Source organism: Lutra lutra, chromosome X, assembly GCF_902655055.1.
Source record: "Lutra lutra chromosome X, mLutLut1.2, whole genome shotgun sequence".
Classification (NCBI taxonomy): Eukaryota; Metazoa; Chordata; class Mammalia; order Carnivora; family Mustelidae; genus Lutra; species Lutra lutra.
Genome location: NC_062296.1, coordinates 99,577,853 through 99,595,398, shown reverse-complemented (window position 1 = coordinate 99,595,398; position 17,546 = coordinate 99,577,853). Strand labels below are relative to the sequence as shown.

Here is a 17,546-nt window from a genome sequence, read left to right as displayed (position 1 = left end):
GTGTGCGTGACAGGAAGCTGGCGGGTATGTCGGGGAAGCGGACAGGTGTGCATGGGGGAAGCGGGCAGGTATGTGGGTGGAAGCAGGTACGTGTGTGTGCGGGGGAGCGAGCAGGTGTGTGTGCGGGGGAGCAGGCAGGTGTACGTGGGTGGAAGCGGGCACGTGTGCGTGGAGGGGAGCAGGCAGGTGTGTGGCAGGGACAGCAGACAGGTGTGCATGGGGGGAGCGGGGAAGTGTGTGTTGGGGGAGCGGGCAGGTGTGTGTGGAGGGGAGCAGGCAGGTGTGTGGCAGGGGCAGCGGACAGGTGTGCATGGGGGAGCGGGCAGGTGTGCGTGGAGGGGAGCGGGCAGGTGTGTGGCAGGGGCAGCGGACAGGTGTGCATGGGGGGAGCGGGGAAGTGTGTGTTGGGGGAGCGGGCAGGTGTGCGTGGAGGGGAGCAGGCAGGTGTGTGGCAGGGGCAGCGGACAGGTGTGCATGGGGGGAGCGGGCAGGTGTGCAGAGGGATCTCTGTGTGGCTCTCACACTGCCCCGTGTGCTTGTCACAAGCGAGACTAGCCGAATTTCCGCGTCGCGTGTGGATGTTTGCAACCCCGGGGGCTCATTCCAGGGTAGGACGCGCCGTGAGTTCGCCGTGGCGTGCTCTCGGTGATCCGTGGGCCTGGCAGGCCGTGGTTGCTCACGCGTGAGCTCATGGTCACATGTGGTTGCTCACACGTGGTGACCGGTCTTGGGCGGTGAGGACCGACGGGGTTCTCGCAGGCAGGGGAGAGGATGGGAACGTCAAAGTGCTGCTTCAAGCGCTGTGCGCGGGCACCGGTGCCAGAACACCTCCCGGGGGGCTCGTGATCTGCTCACGTCCGTTGCTCTCCCTGCTGGGGTCAGACGTCCCCGGTCAAGGCGCCGGCATACTCAGGGTCCTCACAGAATCCCCTAGCCCGCTCACAGACGGCATCTCCTCACTGGGTCCTCCCGTGGAGGAGGGGGCGAGGGGGCTCTCTGGGGTCTCCTTGACGAGGACACCGATCCCATCATGGGGTCCCCACAGAGGCTTCCCCTCCACACTCCATCCTCTGGGGGGGTTGGGACTTGACATAGGGATTTGGGGGGTCACAGACAGCCGCCTGGAGCCTACTTCTCTGCTTTTCCTCTGTGGGGGGAGCGCGATGGGTTTTGTGCACAAACGATAAGCGTAGTGATTTTCCTGGGCCCTCGGGGGCTGTTTGTGCTCGGGCAAGGGAGCCCATGTGTGCAGGGAGGAGGCCAGTCAGGGCACTAGTTGTGGCTAATGTGGGGCCTCCCGGGATCCACTGAGGGCGGCTGTTCCACAGCCTAGGCCGTGTAGTGGCTGCGCGGTTCCTCCCTGGAGCTGGGACTTCCCTCCTCTGTCCCGGCCCTGCTGTGTCCTGCTCCGCTCTGCTCGGGGCATGGCCGGAGACCTCCGGGACGGCATGGTGAGGCCATACATGACCCTGGGAGTGGCTGTCAGGAGGTGCCCTGCAGGGACGGACCCTTGAGTGCAGAGGACGTGGGCTTGCCCTACAGGGAGCCGGCCAGGGCACCCCTACACGTGGGTCAGCACTGAGCAGCTCTGCCCATCTCGTGCCAAGTGTGTGGCCTTGCTTTGGGCTCTGTGCTTTGCACGTGGTTCTTTATTTCCAAAACAATCCCTCAGGGTCTCACTTAGTTTTATGCAGAAGGATGTGACGCACAGAGTGATCATGTGCCTGACCTCCACTTGAGATTCAATGGTCCTGGTGCGCGTTTCTCTTTTTTAGGATTTATTTGAGAGAGAGAGCATGAGAGCACACATAAGTAGGGGGGTGGGGAGGGGCAGAGGGAGAAGCAGGCTCCCTGCCAAGCAGGGAGCCCAGCGACCCAGGACCCTGAGACCATGACCTGAGCTAGAGGCAGACCCTTCACTGACTGAGTCACGAGGTGCCCTCGGGTGCGTTGTGTTTTCACTCACACAAAGTAGAGGAGCGGCATCCACACCGGGCGATGTCTGTCAGAAGATAAAACATTGCTAGCTGCGTGGGTACAAATGGCATGTTTCTTACTTAAAAAAAATCTTGGATGGGTGCGCAGCTGGGTCAGTCAGTGGAAGGTGAGACTGTTGATCTTGGGGTCCTGAGTTTGAGCCCCATGTTGGGCCCGGAGCTTTGGGGGAAAAAAAACATTTCAGATGCTCAAAGCTGTTTTAGCTGTGGGCACTGAATTAGCTCGTGTGGCCATACAGACATCCCAGACGGGGCAGCACAAATAGCACTTGTTCATTCCTCTCAGTCCTGGGAGCTGGGAGTGTGAGACCCAGGCAGGGCTGAGGCTGGATGTCAGAGACCCAGGCAGGGCTGAGGCTGGATGTCAGAGACCCAGGCAGGGCTGAGGCTGGATGTCAGAGACCCAGGCAGGGCTGAGGCTGGGAGTCTGAGACCCAGGCAGGGCTGAGGCTGGGAGTGTGAGACCCAGGCAGGGCTGAGGCTGGGAGTGTGAGACCCAGGCAGGGCTGAGGCTGGGAGTGTGAGACCCAGGCAGGGCTGAGGCTGGGAGTGTGAGACCCAGGCAGGGCTGAGGCTGGGAGTGTGAGACCCAGGCAGGGCTGAGGCTGGATGTCAGAGACCCAGGCAGGGCTGAGGCTGGATGTCAGAGACCCAGGCAGGGCTGAGGCTGGATGTCAGAGACCCAGGCAGGGCTGAGGCTGGATGTCAGAGACCCAGGCAGGGCTGAGGCTGGACGTGTGAGATCTAGGCGGGACCAAGGCAGCTTCCTCCCGTGGGCTCTCTGCTTGGCGCGTGGACCCGTCTTGTCCCCGCGTCCTCGTGGGGTCGTCCTTCTGTGCGTGTCTGTGTCCTACCTTCTCCTCGTGAGGACCCCAGTCCTGTGGGATCGGGCCCCCCCTCATGACCTCGCTTTGCAGCCGAGTCCCTTCTTTGAGGGCCGCACCGCGACGTACGGCCCCATCGTGCGGTCCTGGGGTGAGGGTTTCGAGTGGGAATTTGGCCACACGGTTCCGACCCCAGCAGGCTGTTCTGGACGGGTTGGGGCCGCAGACCCCCGTGTCCCGCCTGGAAGGCTGTCGGCCGGGGGCCGGTGTGCGCTGTGGTGGAAGGGGCCTTCCTGTCCAAGCGCGTGTGGGGAGGCTGCCCTCGCGGGGTGACCGGTGCCCGTTCTCTGCCGCAGGACGCGAGCGTGCGCATGAAGTGCATCCTGGCGCTGAAGGCGCTCTACGAGAAGAGGGAGTCGGCCATGAAGCTCGGCCTTTTCTTCTACAAGTTCAAGGTGAGTGACGTGTTGCCTCTGCTGGCCGCCGCCCAGTGTCCCCGTCCCCGAGCATCTCGGTGGACGTGTGGACGTCCAGCAGCTGCTCGCTCGCCCGCAGTGCCAGCCGCATCTCAGCCCGGCGCTCGGGGCTGCCTCCTGCGACGGTGAGCTGAAGGTTCTCTGCGGGGCCGAGCCCGGGGCCGAGCACTCCCGCTTCATGGCCCACTGGGTGACGTGGGCCCTGGCAGGGTGCTCTGCGTGCAGGGCTGAGGTTGGAGCACGGGCACGCCCCCGAGTGGCCCAGTTGGGGTGCGGCCCTCTACCCTCTTGGTGCAGGAGTGGGAGGGCTTGGCGCCCACCGTTCTGGTGGGGGAGCACGTCCTTGCTGGGTCCGGGGTCCCCTCGCAGAGGTTCAGAGCTGCTCCGGGACTGCAGGTCGGCACTCAGGTTCATGGGATGACGTGAGGGTGCGGCCCACTTTGTTCCTGAGTTTGGGGCCCCGCCATCACCCAGGATGCTGTTCTGAGATCCCACTGCCCGTTGTGAGGGTGGCCGGCTGTCGGTCGGTCAACGACCCCAGTCGGGACCCGTGGCTGGATGGGAGCAGGGCTGGGGTCTCGGAGGTGGCCAGGGAACGTGGAGGGCCAGCCTGCGTGGCGGGAGACACTGAGTGTGTCATCTCATCCCTGTGGGTGTGGGGGAGAACCAAGTGTTCCTTGACCGTGTCAGGGTCCCCAGAGGAGTCTGACCGGAAACCAGCAAGGCCAGACAAAACAGGGCCACGCGTGCCCGTGTATTTATAGACGTGTCCCCTGCCCTGGAGCCTTTCCAGGACGCAGAGGCCCCCAGAAGAGGGATGTGACGCCTGAGGAAGAGTGGGTGCCAGGGAAAGACGGGAGCACAGTCCTCTCCCCTGCGTGGGACCTCAGGATGCGCCTTTCCTCTGGGTGCAGGGAGGCCCCCGCCCATGAGGGAGTGAGGGCTGCTGCGGGCGGCCGTCCCATACCGCCCGTCCCATACCGCCCGTCCCATACCGCCCACCGTTGCCCACGGCCTCGCAGCTTGGAACATCGTGCCGTGCGAGGGGCTGACCTGAGACAGCCCGTCCAGAGCCCCGTCAGGGCACGGTTGTGTCTGGAGGCAGAAGCTCCTGGTCCTGGTTCCGTGAGCCCTGTGGGGTGATGTGTGGCCATGTTTGGAGATGGCGTCCCCCATCCGGCCGTATCATGTCTGCCGGCTCTGGGGACAGCCACGTGCCCTGCCCTGTGGCTTCAGCTCCTGTGCTGTGCATTCCCTGTCACGGTCCGTCTGTACAGGCGGTGACAGCTGGGGACACTGGGAAAGTGAGGGCACACTTGGGTGTCAGCACCGGTGGGGGCTGCTGGAGTCTCAGGGCACCGAAGGTACAGCTGCGTGCCCGCACAAGGTCACGACCCAGCCCGCACTCCTCCGTGCTGCCGCAGGGAGAGAGCATCTGCCCCCACCCAACGAGCCAGCCCCGATTCCGACGGGCCGCAGGGCCATCCGTGCTGGGGGGTCGGGAGAGGGCGCTGCGGGCACCGTCTGCGTGGGCCTCGCGGCCCTGGCCTCTTGGGTGATCGGTGCCGGGCCGTGTGCTGGCGGCTGATGCGGGCTGTCCGGTGCCTCTGAAGGGGCAGGCCGCCCTGTGGGTGGGGGGTCGTGGTGCCCTGGGTCACACCGACGGCGCTGGCACGAAGCCTGTTCTCTCGGGGTCTTTCCACAGAAACGGATCCTGTCGATGACGCAGGACAGGCAGCCGGAAATCACGTCCGAGTGCATGCAGCTGCTGAGGCTCATATCCGAGTACGTCACCGCGCCTGCGCCGCATGCCCGCCAGCTGGAGGTCCCCGTGCCCGCCGGCTGGAGGTCCCCGTGCCCGCCGGCTGGAGGTCCCGTGCCCCTTCTGTGCCCCTTCTGTGCCTCTGCCGGCCGGAGGTCCCCGCGTCCCTTCTGCACCCCTTCTGCATCCCTGCCAGCTGGAGGTCCCCACGCCCCTTCTGCACCCCTTCTGTGCCCCTGCTGGCTGGGGGTCCCCACGCCCCGCTGGCTGTACATCATCATGCCCATGCCGCACCCTCCACCCCTGCTGGCTGTGCAGGGCGCGGATGGTGGGGCCGTGGGGTCATGCCAGCGGAGCGCTGTTGGCTAAGGAACCCCATGCCATGCCTTTGCTCTTGTGTTGGGTGTGTTGTGCTCTGGCTCGGTTAGAGACCTCTGCCTCCAGCGTCCTTGCTCGCAGTCCATGGGGAGGGCCTGCTGGGTCACTGGAAAGGTCAGACTGGGCCTGGCCTGGCCCTTAGCAGTTGGAGTTATCTCTGAGAGTCCCGGCTTCTCTCGTCTGCTCCTGGGCCTGGCTCAGGGGCTCCAGAGGTGCCGAGGGGCTGGTGTTAGGAGGCGGCGACCAGTGGCCGGGCCTGCAGGATGTTCTGGAAGCTCGTGGGTCCTGGTAGCACTAGGGCTGGGACCATGGGCTCTTGTTCCCTTGGTCGTTCCGCAATTGTACGATGCACCCCTTGCTCAGTGAGTCACGTGTCAGATGCTGATGTCAGGTATGTCTGCAGCAGGGGGGCACAGGGACACGACCTCCTGCTCGGCCCCCGTGCGTAGATGCCCGGGCGAGTGCTGTGGGGACATGTGCCCTGAAGGCTGGGGCCTGCCTGTGGTGCCATGTCTCTGCTCCGTGCTGAGGACAGAGTGGGACCAGGTGGACATAGGACTCTCATGCAGCCCTGCCTCCCACCGCAGCCCAGAGGGACACTGTCACAGCTGGAGACCAGGCACCGGGCTTCCTCCATGCTGCGCTGTGCTCCCATGAGTGCCCGGCTCTGTCAGCACCTGGCCGGATGCCCACATCCAGGAGCAGCAGGCAGGTGGCAAGTTGGCGTAGCGTAAGATGGACCCGTACGGAGAGCAGCGTGTACCCCGGGGCGGTGGCCTCTGTCTCCAATCCTGTGCAGCCTGGGTGGCCCAGAGTGGCTGCATGTCCTGCCCTTGATCTTCCCACAGCTGCTGTGTCCGTCAGGGTCCTCCAGGGAGACGGACCCAGCAGGAGACGTAGGGACACGTGCATCTGGAGGGAGGCTCCTAGGGGGCGTTGGCTCAGGATCCCAGAACTGGGGACGTCCCGGACGTGTGTCTTTGAGCTGGGGATGGGAGCCCATGGTGTGGCTCGTGGGCGGCCGAGCGGATAGGCTGGACCGTGGCAGGTGGCCCCGGAGCATGTAGAGCGGGCTCGTTCGCTTAAGCGGTCCACGTGGGAGGGGTTCCCTCCCAGTGCTGAGGGTCTGCGCTGGGCCCTGTCAGCAGCCACCTGGTTTGTAAGGAAGTGGCAGTGGCCGAAGCATCGTGTCAACCTGATTGCTCGTGGTGGGGGCAGGGGGCACCGTACGCCTGATTCCAGAAAGCCTGTGAGGAGTTCCCTGCAGAGATCTGCAGGGGGGCGAAGCGGCTTATCCTGCCCAGTGAGGTGGGCCGTGTCTAACCTGTTGAAGGCGTGTATCCCACAAAGGGGAGGAAGTGTGTGTTTGCTGGGCCGTACCCCCAGCCGGGATACCCGTCTTTCGTCGCCCTTGGCCATCCTGCTCCCAGGCATTCTGACTATACTTCTGCTAGCACCTTGGGGGCCTTGTGGAGCAAAGTGCCAGGTCTTGGGGCCACAGCTTGACCTGAGTCCGTGGGCGGGCACCCGATGACTGGGCTTGGTTGTGGGAGGAGCCTGTGTGCCTCCTTTGGGGCAGAACCGTGTGGCTTTGGGGCTTGAGGTTTGGATGGGGCTGATGTGGACCCAGCGTATGTGCTCCTTGTGTACACTGTGCAAGGGTGAGGGCAGCTGTCCCAGCCCCTCGTCTGAGGCTCCCCGTGTCCTTGGGGGTCTTCCTCCTCCATTCAAAACCCAGATAGTGAAGCACGTGGGCGGCCTGTCCCGTTTCTGCCGGTTCTGAGAATGCCCATGTAGCCACGTTGGCAGTCAGTCCGCTGTGCTGTGGTCAGGTGTGGGTTGAGAGGTTGTGTTTGGACGCAGGGTCACGCTGGTGGTGTCCCCCACCGACATCCCCCAGCCGCTCCCCCCATGGGTGCCTGTGGACGTCTGCTGCCTTTCCGTGTATACCTCTGCGTGCACACCTGCTCGGAGGGTGGAGAGTTGGGCTGACAGGTGGCCCGGGTGCACACGCAGGAGAGGACACAGATTTCCCCCTAATTTGGGGCTCATGGGTGGCTAGAGGGGAAGGAACCAACCCTAACCCTAGAGGCCCTGTAGGAGGCGGGACTCTCTGGGGATCCTGCTCACGTGGCAGTCTCATGTGGCCTCAGCTCCCATCTGGGGACGTGGGCTTCCCCAGGTGAGCTCAGACTGATTGGGGTTCCAGAGGGACCACCTGTATTGGAAGCTGAGGTTGGTGCCATTGGCCCAACAAAGAACCTCAGTTTGCTCTCGGGGACAGACGTGTGTGGCAAAGTCCCATGTGCACAGGCGTGTGTGGCAGAGCTCCGGGGGCAGAAGTCGTGTGGCAGAGCCCCGCGGGCACAGGTCCGTGTGGCAGAGCCCTGTGTGCACAAACCCGTGTGGTAAACCAAGCTGCATGTGCACAAGACGTGTGGCAAAGCCGTGTGTGGCAGCGCCTCGCATGCCCAGCGTGTGTGGCAAAGCCCTGTGCAGGGTCTGGGCTCACGAGCGTCTCCCCGCAGGCACTACGTGGGCGTGTTCTCCACCATGGAGTACGTCTTCCTGTTCCAGTTTGTGTACGCGGCCTACAGACCCATGGCGACCGCCGCGGGCGAACTCATCTGTAAGAGGTAAGGCAGGTGCCTGGCCACCCTGGGGCCCCTGATGGTGTCTCCAGGGCCGTGATGTCACTGTGATGTTGGAGGTGGGGTCCCCGTCCCGTGTCCCGCGTCCCACCAGCTGCAGATGTGCAGATGGGGGTGGTAGGAGGAGGCCCCAGGACCGCAGAGAACAGCAGGGCCTGTGACCGGGGCTTATACAGGACGGCAGGTGTTGGGCCCCGAGGGACACAGCGGGGTGCACTCGAGCGTGAGACAGAAGGACACACTGACCCAGAGTCTGGTACATGTGTGGGAGCAGCCAGCTTCATCCGTGTTAGAGGCACGAGCACACGTGCGTTGGTTTGAGGAGGTGGTGGTGGCCCCCTGCCCCTGAGGTCCCCTGAAGGTCCCCTGAGGGTCTGAAGCCTCCTCAGGGTCCTCTGAAGCCCCCTGAGGCCCCCTGCGCCCCTCTCAGGTCCTGTGAAGCCCCCTGAGGCCCCCTAAGCATGCTCCATATCCCGGAGGGCCCTCTTGGGCCATCTGGCCATCTTGCCCTCACTGGCAGGTCGGCGTTCAGGTAAAGGTCCCCACCTCTGGTTCTCTGGGGTTTGAGGTGCAGTGACGGGGGGCCGTCTGGTCGTTGGTTCCCTCCCCAGTGCTGGCCCGAGCAGACAGTCAGCTCGGACAGACAGAAGTCAGTGCTAGAACTTTCCTCCGTGATCTGCGTCCTGTCCCTATGGCTCCCTGCTCTTCCTGCTCCCCAGGTCTCTGTGTGGACGGTGTGTGCAGAGGAGTGCGCCGGAGTGCAGGTTGGCCCGGCCCCACAGGACCTGGGGCCCAGCCAGGCGCACGGGGTCCCCCCTCCACGCCAACACTGGGGTCACTGTCTCTGATCTCCCTAGGCTCCTGGCCCCTCCGCCCCACGAAGGTTTCTTTGCTCAAGAGCCCCCTGACGAGTTTGATAGAAACCTCCAGAACATGAAGGCGCTCATCGACTTCTATCTGCAGGGCGAGGTGAGCGCCTGGCCGCGTGTGGTCTGGGGGCAGGATGTCCGAGCCACGTGCGGGGCCCAGACTCGTGTCCCATGCCTGCACCCCGTGTTCCGTGCCGTGCCCTATGTCGCATGCCCGCTTCCTGTGCTGGGCTGGAGGGGCTTGGCTCCCGTGTGGACGACACTGGCTGTGGGCACGTGGGAGTCACATCCCTGGGTTGGTGTCCGCATGTGTCTTCATGGGACCACACATGGGAGGGCTGGGAAGGGAGCCGTACCTGCCTGTGTCATTACTTGAGCTCCTTGCCCGTGTTGTCATTGTGTGACCTCCCTGCCCTGTGTCAACAGGTGTCCTCCCTGTCCCATGGTGTCGTCCTTGTGTGTCCTCCCTGCCCCTTGTTGGCATCACGTGTCCTCCCTGCCGTGTGTTGTCATCACTGTGTCCTCCCCTCCCCATGTCCTCTGGTGTCCTCTGTCCTGTATCATCGTTCCGTGTCCTCCCTGCCCCATGGCATTACCATCACCATATCCTCCCGACCCTGAGTGGCCGTCATCACTGTGTTCTCCTTACCCGTGTGTTCATCACATGACCTCCCTGCTCCGTGTCATCACGTCTTCCCTTCACATCCTCACGACCTCACGTGTCGGGCACGTCCCTATCAGTTCCACAGACATGTCCCGTACCTGGTGGACGGCCTGTGGGAGGCAGCGCCCGCCCTGGTCCGGAACTGGGAGTGCATGACGGCCCTGCTGCTGGAGCCACGTGGCGGGCGCCAAGGTGAGCGTGGCCAGAAGCCTGCTCTGAGTCGTGGACCAGGGCCGTGATCCTGCCGGCCTCCCTGCTGTGCCTGCCAGGCCCACCATCCCCCACCCCGTGTCTCGCTGTCTCCCCTCACCATGTCTCACTGTCCCCCCATGTCCTGTTGTCCCCCACCCCCCATGTCCTGCCATATGCATGTCCTACTGTCCCCATCCCCATGTACCACTGTCCCTGTGTGCTGGTGTCCCGCGTTCCACTGCCCCCATACTCATATACTGCCCCCATATCCCGCTGTTGCGTGTCCCACTGTCCATATCCCCCGTGTCCCACTGTCCCTATCTCCCATGTACCACTGTCCATATCCCCCATGTCCCACTGTCCCTATCTCCCACGTACCATTGTCCCTGTCCTCCGTGTCCCACTGTCTCGGTGTCCCACTGTCCCTATAACTGTCCCACTGTCCCCATTCCACATATCCCACAATCTCTGTGTCCTGCTGTCCCCCCGTGTCCTACTGTCCTCATGTCCCGCCCCTAGGTCCCATTGTCCCCATCCCCCATGTCCCACCATCGCCATCTGCCACTGTCCTTCTTCCACTGTCCCCACCCTCCATTCTACCGTCCCCATGTCCCACTGTCCCTGCGCCCTGCCACTATCCCATTGTCCCCATCCCCCATGTCCTACCTTCTCCATCCCCCACTGTCCTTGTCCGACTGTCCCCGTCCTCCATGTCCTACCGTCCCCGTGTCTCACTGTCCCCTTGTGTCCCCCATCCCGGTCCCAATTCCTACTCTCCCCCACCTTGTGTCGCCCTGTCCCTGTCCCATCATCCGCGCCATCCCGCCGGGTGTCCTCCCGTGCTGTCTGTGATGCCGGCTAGTAGCACGTGGTGCAGGCAGCCCTGTCAACGCCTCCTGTGATGTGCGTGCTCCTTGCGTGCTTGGCTGGGGGGAGGGGCACGTGCCATGCTTTCCTGGGGTGAGAGGGCCTTGGGTCTAGAGCATGTGGTTCACAGGTCCCTGGTTGGGGCTCTGTAGGACGAGGGCCATGGGCTGCTCTCCTGTAAGAGCCACTGGAGCTCCAAGCCTGGCCCCAGAGTCAGGGTGCAGTGTGGGCAGAGTGTCTGGTGAACGAGCCCCCGGCAGCTGGGACCCCCTTCCCCCATCCCTCTGAGACCCTGCCCCTCCGACACCACCCGCAAGGAGACTGCCCCCTATGCTGACACTGTCCTCCACAGCCGTACCCAAGGCCCCGCCGCTCTGAGATCCCCTCTCCCCGACCCCGTGCTACACACACGATCCCTGTGCCCACTGGTTCCTTTGCCGTCTGCTGCAGTGTCCTCTGGTAACAGCAGGAGACCCAGTGCCACATCTCAGGCGTTGAGGCCCATCGCGTTCCTTGGCGGGACCAGCAGCCTCAACCATGCTCCCCGGGGTCACTGAAGGGGCGTCTTTCTTTATCGTGAGGATGCCTCCTCTACTCTGACCCAAATGTCTGGGGCCCAGCTGTGTGGTCTCTGTTTTCCTTGCTTCTATGTATGAGCTTTGGCTGTCCCTGGGCTCTTAGGGGCACCACGTCTAGGATATGGGACACAGGACAGGAGGACCCACATGTGAAGTTCTGGAGTAGTTGTGACAAATTACCTCAAATCTGGTGGCTTAAACCAGAATCCATCCTCTCTCAGCTCTGGAGATGAGATCCAGGCGGGACAGGGATGCTGAGATCCAGGTGGGGCGGGACAGGGCCACTGAGATCCAGGCGGGGCAGGGCTGTGCTCCCTCCTGAGGCGCCAGGAGAGGGTCCTTCCTGCCTCTTCCAGCTTCTGGGGCTCCAGGCGTCCCTGGGCCGGTGGCCGCCTGCCTCCCATCTCTGCCTCCATCCTCATGGGGCTTCTCCTCTGTGTGTCTGCTGTTCTTTGTCTCACAGGGACACCTGTCCTTGAATCTAGGGCCACCCTTTTTCCCGATAAGTTCCATCGCATTCTGAGACTCTGGGTGGGCGTGATGAGGAGTTAAAGTTACCGCGGAACACCCGATGAACAGACTGTCCCCTCGACTGGATGGTTTTAGGCCTGAGTCCCGGGAATTGGACAGTGGTGGGGGACCCCCAGGGAGGAGGGCACTGAGCCCCACATGGCGGTGAACGGGCCACCCGTGGTTTGCTTTGTGAGCAGTTTGAGCAAAGGGCGGGCCCTGGTTGCTGTTATGTGCGTGTCCCGGAGTCTGTGAGCTCTGCTGGGGCTCTGTTGTGCCTAGGAGCCTGGCCCCGCTCCGCACGTGCTCTGAGCCCAGGCTGGGCTTACCGAGGCCCATCGGAGTGGCACATCCCTGCAGAATGCTCTGTGTCTGGGGAGGTCGGCGTGTGCTGAGCTAGCGCTGTCTCCCCGCAGCCCTGACCAGCCAGCAGGAAAGAGTGCTCATTGAGATCCTCGTGGCCGCCGTGAGACAAGCCGCAGAGGGGCGTCCACCTGCCGGCCGGCGCCTGGGCAAGAAAGTCAGTGCCACCCCCCGCCCCTGCCTTGATGCTCTGCGTCCCCTGTGCTGAGCGCTCTGCTGTGGCTGTCATGCCAGGGCTCTGTGGGCGCCCGCTCCCGCCTCCGCCTCGCAGTGCCCCCGCCCCCGTGGCCCTGAGAGCCACTTGCTGCTGCTTCCGCCTCGTGCTTGTCGCCCTGGCTGCTCACTTGGCCCCCGGCCGCGCGGGCGGGACTCCTGGCCACCCAGGTAGGTGTCGCTGGCCACGCCTCGCAGCTGCTGCCCACCCCTCCTGCTGGCTCCCGAGCGCTGTGCCCGCTGGGTCCTGTGTCTGCCGTCTGCCTCCCCGGGGAGGGCACACCACAGCCTTCCTTATGCCGTGTTCACTCTGGATGTAGCTGTTTGTCGGCCAGCCTCTGATTTGCCTCCGTGTGAGCCTCTGCTGCTGCTGGGACGAAAGATCACACCCCAGGGGACTTAAAAACCACAGGAGTTAAGCATGGTGCCCTAGCTCTGGAGACCAGAGGCTGAGATCCAGGCGGGACAGGGATGCTGAGATCCAGGCAGGGCAGGGATGCTGAGATCCAGGCAGGGCAGGGATGCTGAGATCCAGGCAGGGCAGGGATGCTGAGTTCTAGGCGGGACAGGGATGCTGAGATCCAGGCAGGGCAGGGATGCTGAGTTCTAGGCGGGACAGGGATGCTGAGATCCAGGCAGGGCAGGGATGCTGAGTTCTAGGCGGGACAGGGATGCTGAGATCCAGGCAGGGCAGGGATGCTGAGTTCTAGGCGGGACAGGGATGCTGAGATCCAGGCAGGGCAGGGATGCTGAGTTCTAGGCGGGACAGGGATGCTGAGATCCAGGCAGGGCAGGGATGCTGAGTTCTAGGCGGGACAGGGATGCTGAGATCCAGGCAGGGCAGGGATGCTGAGATCCAGGCAGGGCAGGGATGCTGAGATCCAGGCGGGACAGGGATGCTCAGTTCTAGGCAGGGCAGGGATGCTGAGATCCAGGCAGGGCAGGGATGCTGAGATCCAGGCAGGGCAGGGATGCTGAGATCCAGGCGGGACAGGGATGCTCAGTTCTAGGCGGGGCAAGGATGCTGAGATCCCAGCGGGGCAGGACGCCTGAGATCCAGGCGAGAAGGGCTGTGTTCCCTCCTGAGGCTCCAGGGGAGGGTTCTTCCTGCCTTTTCCAAGTGCTGAGGCTCCAGGTGACCCTGGGCTATGGTTGAGTCCCTCCCACTTCTGCCTCTGTCCTCCCATGGCTGTCATGTTCTGCTCTGTGCACATGTCCAGCTCTGTGTGTGAATCTCCGTTTTACGACACCAGTACTACTAGATAAGGGTCCCACCCTAAGGTGTGACCTTGGGGGAGACAGCTGAGCTCTTGGTGGCGTCCCTGCATGGGAAGCTCTTACTTGTAATCAAAAACCCGAGTAGTCGTCCCGAGTGTTATCCTTGATTTGGGGGGAGCTCTGCGTGGGTGTGACCTAGCCATGTGGGAGCAGGTCCCAGAGCCGCCGTGGGACTCACGTGGGTCCATCGTGGGCTCAGGCCACGCATGCTCTGCCTGCAGGCCGCCAGGGAGGTGGACGGGACCCGCCGCTGGCGTGAGCATGCCAACATGAGCCGACACTTTGCCAAGGCACTGCCCCGGCTGCTCTCCAAGGTGCCAAGCAGGGAAGGGCCCGAGGCGGAGAGCCCAGGGAGGCTGGGGGAGCGCCAGGGCAGGCCAGGAGGCTGCAGAAGCGAGGGGAGGCTGGGGGGCTCCGCTTCACGCCTCTCTCTGGGCAGTTTGCAGCGGACAAAGAGAAGGTGACCCCCCTCCTGCAGATCCCACAGTATTGCAACCTGGACGTGTATGACATGGATGGCCTGGGCTCGGTACGTCGCAGGACTCTGCTCCTGCTCCCTGAACTCTGCGTGTGGGGGCCACGCCCCTCCTTCTCAGGGTCCCTGCCCCACCCCTTGTCTGGGTCCCGGCATGGGGCCACGTGCCATCTCCCTGGAGTTTCAGGTGTCGGGCTGCTGTCCTCTTCCTATCCGCACTGCAGGGCTGGGCCATCACCCACTCTTGTGACAGGGTCCAGACCACCCCCGATGCTTGCAGGTCCTCTGACCTTATTCTCACGGCGCCATGCCCCCCTCCCTGCACTGCAGCTGCTCCTTTAGCCCTGACCTTCTCCCAAACCCCGTGACCTTTCACTGCACTCCTGACCTTTCCCCTGAACCGTACGATCCCCTGCCCCCCCACCTAACCCCTGATGAACTTTTCCCTGACCCTTTATCTTCTCTCAACCCTGGGACTCCTGGTGGTTCCCGCTATGACCTCTGACCTTTCTTCCTCATGCTCATGACATTTCCTCTCAACCGTGACCCACCTGACCTCCTGCCGATCTCCTGACCTTTCCTTCTCTGTGTCACAACCCCCTGACCTTCTCTCACCACCCCGCACTGCGCCCCCCCGACCGGTCCTTTGTCCCCCCGCCCCCCATGCAGTACCTGGACGCGGCGCTGCTGGAGCTGGACTGCCTGGTGCAGCGGCACTCGGACGTGGCGGTGCTGGAGGCCTGCGCCCGCGCCTACGGCACGTACTGTGATGAAGGGGGCTCTGCGCACGGCCAGGCCGCCCCCGCCTGCAGCCGGCTGGTGGACATGCTGGTGGACGCGCTCACCCCGCTGCTGGACGTGTTCATCCAACATGAGGTGCAGGCCGGGGGTCTGTGACGGGGGTGGACGTGGGCGTGGGGTTCTCTGTGGGAGCTCCAGCTGGTCTCGCTGCCCCTGTGACGGGAGGGGGAACATGTGCGGGCGGGTGACCAAGGATTCCACTGTTCTCCGCGGGAGCCCCAGAAGCCCCCGGAAGACCGGCCTTCCGGAGGCGCTGCCCTGTCTGCACTTGGTGGGCAGACGGTTTCTGCAAAGAGCCGCGTCATAAACGCGTTTGGCCAGGCGGGTCCTCCTGTGCTTCGGTGGTGGTCCAGGAGCACCGGACACAGTGCGTCACTGGGCCACGTTCCAGTAAAACTTTATTGACACAGACGGGCTGAGGGCCGTGTGGCCTGTGGGCCCGGCATCCGGCCCTGACTGAGGCACTTGGCTTGTGACGCCTTGCCTGTTGGCACAGGCAGGACTCCGGGTTGCTCTTGAACCTGGGCCTGCCGCGATGGTGGGGTGCTGCAGGTCAGCAACACGCTTCTCTGTCTGTTCTGTCAGCTGTAAAGGGAGAAACGTATTCCCTGTGGCAGGGTCTTGGCAGGGATGTGAGGCAAGTGCATGGAGACGGGAGGTCTCAGATCCCGACTGTCTTTGTTCTTCAGCCTACGTGTCTTTGAGGGTGTCCTCTGGTCCCCTTCGTGTCCTGCAGAGCTGGACACAGAATGTCCCAGGACACTGTTTCCCTTTGGAGATCTTAAAGAGCTGCCTTCCAGAAAGTTGGGGACAGAGCAGGCAGGAACACGGGCCTGGCTCGAAGCCGGTCTGGGGTCCTGGGGAAGCCCCCCTGGAACGTGTGTGTCCCGTCACCACCCCCTCTGCTCTCTCCCCACTGTGTAGAAGCAGGGCCTGTTCCTTGGACACGGTGAGATGGGGCGGATCTGCTCCACGCTGCGGAGACTGGCTGCCTTCTACAGGTGAGGGGGGCAACACGCCCGTTCCCTTGGGGGAACAACCCCTTGGGTTCGTCCCCTTGGGAACGACCCCCAAGCCATGTGCCTGCTGCCTTACTCTGACAAATGTCCCCGTGTCCCAGGTGAGGTAGGGAGGACTCAGACATTTGTGCAGGTGTCCTGTGGGTGTGCCTGGTGGCTCTGGGCCACCTGGGAGCCCTCCTGCCCATCCGAGGCCCTGAGCTGCGTCCCCAGGAGTGGGGACGGCCTCACCAGGCAGGTGCTGGACATCATACTGGAGGGAGCCCAGCTGGGCCATCTGGGGTTTGTGGCCCCTCAGTCTGCTGGGAGGTGATCCCTCAGCTCCGGGACCTACTGACCAGTGTTCGCGGCTCACCTGGGGGACGTCGGAGCTCCTGGTGGGGATGAGCCCTAAATCCTTGTGTGCATTTCTGGCCAGTGCACATGACCTGAGCAGCTGGAATCTGTATGAGAAGATGGACAGCCTGCTGACTTTCCGCCGGCACCAGGGCAGCCTGCCCACTGAGGTGAGGGCAGAGGGTGTCGGGTGGGTCCTTGTTGGGGGATGGGGGTGGGTTCTGGGGAGAGAAGGGTCTTGAGGGAAGGGAAGCATGGGGGGGAGGGTCCTGAGGAGAGAGAAGGGTCCTGAGTGGAGGGAAGCATGGTGGGGGGCGGGTCCTGAGGAGAGGGGTCCTGAGGGGAGGGAAGCATGGCGGGGACAGGTTCTGGGAGGAGAGAAGGGTCCTGAGGGGAGGGAAGCATGGTGTGGGACAGACCTGAGGGGAGAGAAGGTCCTGAGGGAAAGGAAGCATGGGGGAGGGGATGGTTCTGAGGAGAGGGAAGGGTCCTGAGTGGAGGGAAGCTTGGTGGGGGGCAGGTCCTGAGGGGACAGAAGCATGCAGGGGACAGGTTCTGGGAGGAGAGAAGGATCTTGAGGAGATGGAAGGATGGGGAGATGGGTTCTGAGGAGAGAGAAGGGTGCTGAGAGGAGGGAAGAATGGGGGGGAGGGTCCTGAGGAGAAGGAAGCATGGGGGGCTCCTGAGGAAAAGGAAGGGTTCTAAGGGGAGGGAAGCATGGTGTGGGACAGACCTGAGGGGATAGAAGGTCCTGAGGGAAAGGAAGCATGGGGGAGGGGATGGTTCTGAGGAGAGGGAAGGGTCCTGAGGGGAGGAAAGCATGGGGGGAGGAGGGTTCTCAGTGCAGAGAAGGGTCTTGAGGGGAGAGAAGGGTCCTGAGGGAGGGAAGCATGAAAAGACCCGAGGAGAAGAGTCCTAAGAGGAGGGAAGCATGGGGAGACGCATCTTGAGGGGAGGGAAGCATGGGGGGGGGTCCTGAGTGGAGAGAAGTGTCCTGAGGGGAGGGAAGCATAGGGGGAGTGCCTGAGGGGAGAGAAGGGTCATGAGGGGAGGGAAGTATAGCGGGGGTGTGTCCTGAGAGGAGAGAAGCATGGGGTGGTTCACTGAGGGGAGATATGTCCTGAGGGGAGGGAAGCATGGGGGGGTCCTGAAGAGAGAGAAGAGTCATGAGGGGTGGGAGGCATGGTGGGTCCTGAGGAAAAAGAAGGGTTCTGAGGGGAAGGAAGCATGGTAGGGGACAGGCCTGAGGGAAGAGAAGGTCCTGAGGAAAAGGAAGCATGGGGGCGGGGGATG

General features: G+C 63.4%; 1 protein-coding gene across 7 annotated transcripts in view; it reads left to right on the top strand.

The window, feature by feature from the left end:
• The window catches only part of LOC125092239 (cohesin subunit SA-2-like), a 59,133-nt gene that overhangs the window by 29,329 nt on the left and 12,258 nt on the right, over positions 1-17,546 (top strand). For 5 of the 7 annotated variants that reach the window (XR_007124851.1, XM_047716604.1, XM_047716606.1 and 2 more), the window contains 11 exons: positions 3,178-3,276; positions 5,003-5,082; positions 7,966-8,073; positions 8,946-9,057; positions 9,699-9,813; positions 12,185-12,288; positions 13,844-13,936; positions 14,062-14,151; positions 14,767-14,973; positions 15,823-15,899; positions 16,336-16,423. Coding sequence is in view for 6 of the 7 variants with exons in the window: in XM_047716604.1 (XP_047572560.1) it covers positions 3,178-3,276; positions 5,003-5,082; positions 7,966-8,073; positions 8,946-9,057; positions 9,699-9,813; positions 12,185-12,288; positions 13,844-13,936; positions 14,062-14,151; positions 14,767-14,973; positions 15,823-15,899; positions 16,336-16,423 (1,173 nt within the window). In the remaining variant the exon portion in view is untranslated. The remainder of the gene's footprint in view (positions 1-3,177; positions 3,277-5,002; positions 5,083-7,965; positions 8,074-8,945; positions 9,058-9,698; positions 9,814-12,184; positions 12,289-13,843; positions 13,937-14,061; positions 14,152-14,766; positions 14,974-15,822; positions 15,900-16,335; positions 16,424-17,546) is intronic. The other 2 variants (XM_047716605.1, XM_047716607.1) reach the window with 2 other exon arrangements.